Source organism: Lactuca virosa, chromosome 1, assembly GCF_052849685.1.
Source record: "Lactuca virosa cultivar CGN04683 chromosome 1, Lactuca_virosa_CGN04683_v6, whole genome shotgun sequence".
Lineage (NCBI taxonomy): Eukaryota > Viridiplantae > Streptophyta > Magnoliopsida > Asterales > Asteraceae > Lactuca > Lactuca virosa.
Window position 1 is genome coordinate 117775465 of NC_136426.1, and position 6943 is coordinate 117782407.

A 6943-nucleotide genomic window follows, 5' to 3' on the forward strand; every position below is an offset into this window, starting at 1 on the left:
ATCTCCTCAAAGCCCTAAGCCTTATGATCATTGATCTTCGGGTCACGACCTTGAATTAAGAAACGACTCGAAACAGGGTGTTACAAATCCAAGTAAATGTTTCTTTTGTTGTTACAGACAATAGTTCTTCTGTTTCCATTCCCTCCTTTGTTTTCTGTGATAGTGGCACTAATTTACTTTTGAATATTCCATATGGGTGACAGAATTACAGACGACACAAAAGAATTAACAACAAACTATTAGGGTGGCTCAATAGCGTCGACCCAATGCCGGTAAAGGCAATAGGACAACATTTTGAAGCATTAGGGGCGACATGTGTCGTCTTTATTGCCCTCAAATTTTGTAGTTAAAGTCTATGTGAGGGCTATTGTTAACAATAATCTCTCTCTAGTTTGTGCATTGAAGAGGTAACTCCATTTATCTGATGGATTGTATGTACCTCATTAAGTCCTTGTTTTTTATTTATTTATTTATTTTTAATTTATTTTTAATCCTAATCTTTAATTGTGGTGTGATTGTGTTTTGTAAGTTTATAAAAGTCACTATATTAACAATTTAGTCCTGTACGGTAATGTTTAATTGGTGTCGCTATAGTTTTGTAGCGCTCTATGCTGATACTCATGCTGATGTTGCTTAACTATGGTGTAATTTTTCTAGTCTTTAGCTGCGGTACTGAAATCTAGCCGATAGTTTTTGTTTTAGTTCTCTTGTAATCTTCTTCGTACTCTTTCCAGCTCTGTGCCGGTTCTTTTATGTATATTTCTTTTGTCGTTCAAAAAATATACTCATTTTGTTGGTGATTTTGTATCATCAATGTGTATTTAAGTGTAATGGATTGACTAGTTGACCAAAAATCAATCTTGATGAATATTAAATAAGTAAGGAAGGTGCGGAGTGCACACTTGTTTAAGTTCATTCAAAATTGAAAGTAGACTGTCGTTTAGGGGCAGCCCCTGGCTGGGGTCGAGCTGAATTTTTTATATGAGTTATGTTATCATATAAAAAATGCCTTAGAAATCTGAATTTTTTGTAAATGAACCCAATTTTGATTTTATTTTGACCCTTATTAATAATCCGGTTTTAGTGACAATTTATGACTGTTATAAATTAGTTTGACAGTTTGAGTAGTTTTTGGAGAAAAAAAACTGCATTTGCAGTTTTCAGACAAATGAAATATTTAATCATTTTGGTCATAATTTTCCTTGGACAACTTCAATTATGAAAATCATAACTTCATATTTCTCTGTTCTTGAAACTTTTCTGAATCTTATCCGATTAAAGGTTGGGAGTACCACCCAAAAATTTTAATCTAAAAGTTTACACACGATTCTCAGAATTTTCAATCTTTTTATTACCCTGAATTTCTAAGGCATTTTGTAGCACATAGTCAATATGAGATCGTTTTGGGAGAGAGAGATAAGTTTTGTATTGCGAAACAAGCTCTTGAAAATAAAATGCACACCTCTTACAATCACCAGTTAATAACCAAAAGAAATAAACTTTCACAAATAATCCCAAAATTAAATTTGCAAGAAAATCCCGACAATTGGAATGTTGCATCCTCGAGGAGATTATATGTAGTCGATAACACTGAGAATGTAGTCTCGAAATTAACGTAGAATTACCAATCGGAGAAAACGTAGAAAATTTTCTTTTGTTCGTTGCACAATATACATGCAATTATTTAGATAAAAGAAATGTATAAATCAATGGAAATCAAAGTATCAAACATAATTGGGGGTGGCGTTGGGTGGTGTTGGAGCCGATGCCACCTTCCCTCCACGCTCGGACCGACTGTTCTCAGCAAACTTAAGACTTGCTTGGTGCATCCCTTTCTGCTTCTCCTCCTCCGTCCATTCGGCAACATAATAATTCTCTTCACTACCTTTGACGATGTCTTGACTGGCCGGAAAAAACATGCTTCCCCATTGTGGGAAGTGAACAAAACTTACAGGAAGTGTACAAAGTATGATCATGATACCCATATAAGACAACCCTTTGGCAGTCGAGAATGAGGCAGACGCAAAGAATATTAATTGAGTTAGTCCTGATCCAAAGTTCCCTCCGGCACCGGTCATACCAGAGATGATACCCATTGACCGCCGGGAAATGAAGGGAACGATGCCGAAGGTGGCTCCGCATGCTGCCTGTGCACCGATGGAGAAGAGCATCATAAAGGTGATGGCTAATGGTAGCGAGTTTACTAGGCCTAGGAAGACACAGCAAACACCGCCAGCTGTTTGGAGTAGCCATAGGTTCCAGAGTCGACCTCTCATTCCAAATCGTTTGGCCATGTAATCCGATGTGAACCCTCCAAATGGACGAGCTAGAAGATTTGCCATTCCGAAGCAGGCAGCAATGATTCCGGCAAGGTGAAGCTTTAGATCAAATCTGTAAATAATTCAATGGAAAACAAGCGTTTATTTAATTAATTTAATTGCACATATAATCAAACATTTGTGTAGTGTAAAACAAATCCAAACCTGTCATAGAAGTATTCTGCGATCACATTGTCAATTGTCAATTCCACACCCATGGAATAACCGTAGAGAAGTACAAAGATCCATGTTCGATAGTTTGTCACAGCATACCACAATACCTACAAAACGAGAAACAAATTAATTAGACAAAGAACTTACCATAAATGGAAAGTATATAAATCACTAATGCATTAGCCATCCTAATTAGGTATAGAGGTTTACCTTGCCGAATTTATCTTTGGCAACATCACCCTTCTTCTGAAGAGCACCGAGATTACCATCAGGCAAATCTTGACCAAGAGTCAACACAAATATCCCCATGATTACGTTAAGCCACCCTGGTATGAAAAAAGCGATCCTCCAAGCCGTGAACGGCGTTGCCCCGGCCTTCTTGATGATCTCAAACAACACCGGCATCAGGAGTTGCGTGGCTCCACCACCCATGTTCCCCCACCCAGCCGCCGTCCCGTTCACCAGCCCGATGATCTTGCTGTTAAACATGGTGCTCATCCAATATTGGCACGACACAAACGTAGCCAAAGAAAATCCGATCATGAATCTAACGGCTATGTAGCCACTAGCGTCACTAACAAAAGACATGCAGAAGACGGTAGGTGCTGACATCATGATGAGGAAAGCACAGCCGTAACGAGGCCCCAACAAGTCACATACCGCACCCATAACCAGCCTGGAGAAGATACTACCGGAAACTGAGGCAACACCGGCGTTCCCGATGTCAGCTTTGGTGAGATCGAGGTTGTCTCGTATGATGGGGACCAATGGAGCAGCAGCGAAGGTGGAGACGAAAGTGGTGAAGAACGAGATCCAAGAGAGGTGGAAGGTTCTCATGTGAGGGTTTGCAAATGAGAAGAGCTTAAAGACTTTTGCCTTGTGTTCAGAGTCCACAGGGAGGTCAAATTTTGCCGTGGTATCAGTGGCGACTATCGGAGACGCCACAGAGAACGCCAGCACTGGCTCCCGGCCGGTGACTCCATGCATGGAGGTTCCCGGAGAACCTTCAATTGCAGGCATTGTATTATCAGTTATTTTACTTCTCTCGAATGTGATATACGATTTATATTTTTGTGTTGCTGATGTCTTTATGGAAGTGATGATTTATATAGGCTTCCGGAGACAAAGAAACATGAAAGTATGACTTATTCAAAAGTGTTCATATTCCTAAATATGGTTTAGTTAATGGGGTTGACAAATGAGAAGGGTTAAGGTAGATAGCTAGTGGGGATTACCAAAAGGTTGTGATAAGTTATATGTTTTCTAAAGGAACCCGTTCGCCGCATCCTGTATAAAGGAACAGTGTTTAGGCTCACCAGATATCCCAAAAGTTCACCTTACAACTTATAACTGAGGGTCATGACCGTTTAATCGAGATTTTTTTGTAAAAAAAAATTTTAAAATAAAAGAAATTAAAAAAAAAAATCTATTACAAATTTGATTTTTTAAATTTATTTTTCACAGCATAGGATGGGGAACGGTGAAAAAGACCAATTGACCAAAGACACTCGGTTTCGTCCATTAGAAAAATCACAATTGAAAAATTGTTACAATCGAACAATATGATGATTGATTTTAGTAAGTATGATTGTCTCGTGCAAAAAGAATTTACCTGCATGGAGGATCAAACCGCGCAGCAGATTACCCACACATATTAATGGGATATTTACAAACTTATTAGAGGTTTCTTACTGGAATAAACTATTTTTCATCCACACACTTTTTTAACTTATAACGGTATGAAACCTCTAATAAGCTAATAAGTTGTTTTAACAAACTTATCCAAACACCAACTAATATGGAAGTAATTGGCATCTTGGTACCTATATATGATGCCCCGCATGTAAGGCAAACCGGTGACATAAATGCTTGTTCACCGAAGCTAGAGGTACAATGTGAAATGATGAAAAAAAAAAGACAATACAATTATTTATGATATTAGATTTTTTCTCTCTACATTATTTAATAGGATTGCAATACTATCCTACTGATGGATTTCATAGATTACAAGTCTATGCGGAATAATTCACTTAAAACACTTAAAGGTACATACAAACTAATTCATATGTCTTTGCACATAAATAACAACATACTATTAAACTGCTAGATCCTTATGCTCTAATCGAAATTTACAAGTAGGGATACATACCTTTGATATTGTTATAGCAAAAAATATCATTACTTTCTTTGTAGATCTTCAGAAAGCTTAGCACCAAAAGAAAGATGTCTCTAATGGCTCACACCTAAATCCTAGAAAGTACAAGACCTTTTTGGAGAGATGAGGGATAAGGGAATTTTCGGATATGCTTAAACAATAGAGAGATGGCTGAAATTAGAGGGTTTAGGACCCTTTATATAGTTGCATGGAATCCCCGAAAACTACAGATTTAAACATAAAATAATATTATTTCAAATAAGTGAATATCCAGTTTCTTTATATCAATTGGAGGCTTCCAGGATCCTCTTAAGGGTACTCCAAACTCATCCATACCAGGAAGTAGGGGTGGCAATTGTTGACACGACACGACACGAAACGAAATTGGGACAAAACTGAATTTTGAATTCGTGTTCGTGTCGTGTTCGTGTTAAATGTAAAAAACACGATGTCGTGTCGTGTCGTGTTCGTGTTTAAAATTCTACACGAAATTGACACGATTTAATATTTATTTGTCGTGTTTTTCATGTTATGTATGATTAAATACTAATTAAATAAACTAATTTGTTATTATGTTATCTTTGTCGTGTCGTGTCGTGTTTGTCGTTTTTTAATCGGTTCGTTTTCGTGTTGGTTAAAAAAACACGACATCGTGTCGTGTCATATTCGTGTTACATAAAACCTTGTCGTGTCGTGTCGTGTCAGACAAAAACACGACACGATGGCCCGATTTGCCACCCCTACCAGGAAGGTTTTGGAACCTCTCCATTGATCAACTATTAAACATTTAGAGCTCAGTTCTTATACCTTTTAATTTATTCTAATTAGCCCCGAATTAATTCCAAATCCATTCTGATTAATTCTTAATTAAATATTACAATTTCTAATTAATTTATGAACTATAATAAATTAACAAATTATTTCCTCTTTCTCCAAAAATCATTATATACCATTTCTAGCTATGAGAGCAACACAAAAATGACTTTACTTTTAATTACAAGAATATACCAATTTAGTTATGAGCTTAGACACTTTAATCCAACAGTCTCCCACTTGGATAAGTCTATAACTAAAACTGCTAGTATAACTCTAAATTAAACAGCAAAAAGTGTTTTCCAAAGTCATTGCCAAACTCTGATTCAAATAAGACATTGACCCTAAGATAAGAGACCAACTACTCGATCATTCTTCATGATATCGTATGGAGACGTGACAAGGATTACAATCACTCTCTTTGTCCAAGATTTTGTTTCCTGATTTCCTGATTTATGATGACGTAATTAGACTATCAATAGAATGCATCAATTCAGTCCTGGCTGGGCCTTGCACTATACTGTCAAAATCAAATTATCGAGGGGCCCAAAAGATCTCGCTTTTCTTACTAGGGCAAAAGGAATGAACTAATTTGACTATATAATCATACATTTTACTTACCAATTCATACATCTAATTACCCTTTATGACACCAGTTACGAGATGCGTTTGAGCAAACCAATGCACAACTGATTCGTAAACTATTAACTATATATCTCCGCTTTAACAATAGTAGATATTATCATCTTAGAATTACTCGTGATTAAATGAATGAAGTGTTCTCTAAGCGTGGGTTTATCCAATACTTAAATCTCTATTTCAAGTACTCATGAATATAGTAGCAATCACTATGACATGTTAATCTTCTTTGCACAGTCTACTAATATTCCATGACAAGCTTAAATCACTACCACTTCCAAAGTATGAACGACTATAGCATTATTCAAGAAGTAAACATGCAAAATGAAACACAATAATAAATAATTGAAGAGGCAGCACAAATACTTATAAATTAGTCTCTATTATTTAATCACCAAAACAATTACAATTTATTTTTGTTACAAAGTTTCAAATTATCAACTAATTAATAAAACTAATGTCATCTCTCAACCCAATGCTCCAAGCATGCATGTCGTGCTTGACCTTGCTCACTGCCTTAGTGAAAGGATCATGAGGATTATCCTCTAACGATATTTGTTTCACCAATAAATGTCCATCTTCAACTCTATGTTTGATATAACGATTTTTCCTTTTGATATGCTTGGACCTTCCATGATCTTTCAGTTCTTTAGACCTTCCATGATCTTTCATGATCACAAAAGCGTTCCATAGGTTCCTCAATAGTCAAAATGACTCCAAGATCCCCAAAGAAATTCTTCAACCAAGATGCTTGCTTCGATGCTTCACTCGATGCGATGTTCTCTGCTTCACAGGTATAATCAACCACCGTTTCCTACTTGGAACTCTACCAGGTCACTACCTC

General features: G+C 36.7%; 1 protein-coding gene across 1 annotated transcript; it reads right to left on the reverse strand.

Annotated features, from left to right (window-relative positions):
• Positions 1-1453: 1453 nt before the first annotated feature.
• Positions 1454-3558, reverse strand: LOC145157229 (high-affinity nitrate transporter 2.1-like). Its single transcript, XM_079076298.1, has 3 exons — positions 2703-3558; positions 2484-2599; positions 1454-2391 (listed from the first exon to the last, which is right to left on the reverse strand). Exons 1-3 carry the CDS (start codon positions 3510-3512, stop codon positions 1725-1727), a joined length of 1593 nt encoding a protein of 530 aa, XP_078932424.1. The 5' UTR covers positions 3513-3558; the 3' UTR covers positions 1454-1724.
• Positions 3559-6943: the final 3385 nt, after the last annotated feature.

What these genes read in the sequence shown, in the direction of transcription:
- LOC145157229 (XM_079076298.1), bottom strand. Translation starts at nt 3,512, where the DNA reads ATGCCTGCAATTGAAGGTTCTCCGGGAACCTCCATGCATGGAGTCACC. An exon ending in CCAAAGATAAATTCGGCAAG is followed by an intron (nt 2,600 to 2,702) that starts GTAAACCTCTAT and finishes CTCGTTTTGTAG; the next exon opens with GTATTGTGGTATGCTGTGAC. An exon ending in GCAGAATACTTCTATGACAG is followed by an intron (nt 2,392 to 2,483) that starts GTTTGGATTTGT and finishes AATTATTTACAG; the next exon opens with ATTTGATCTAAAGCTTCACC.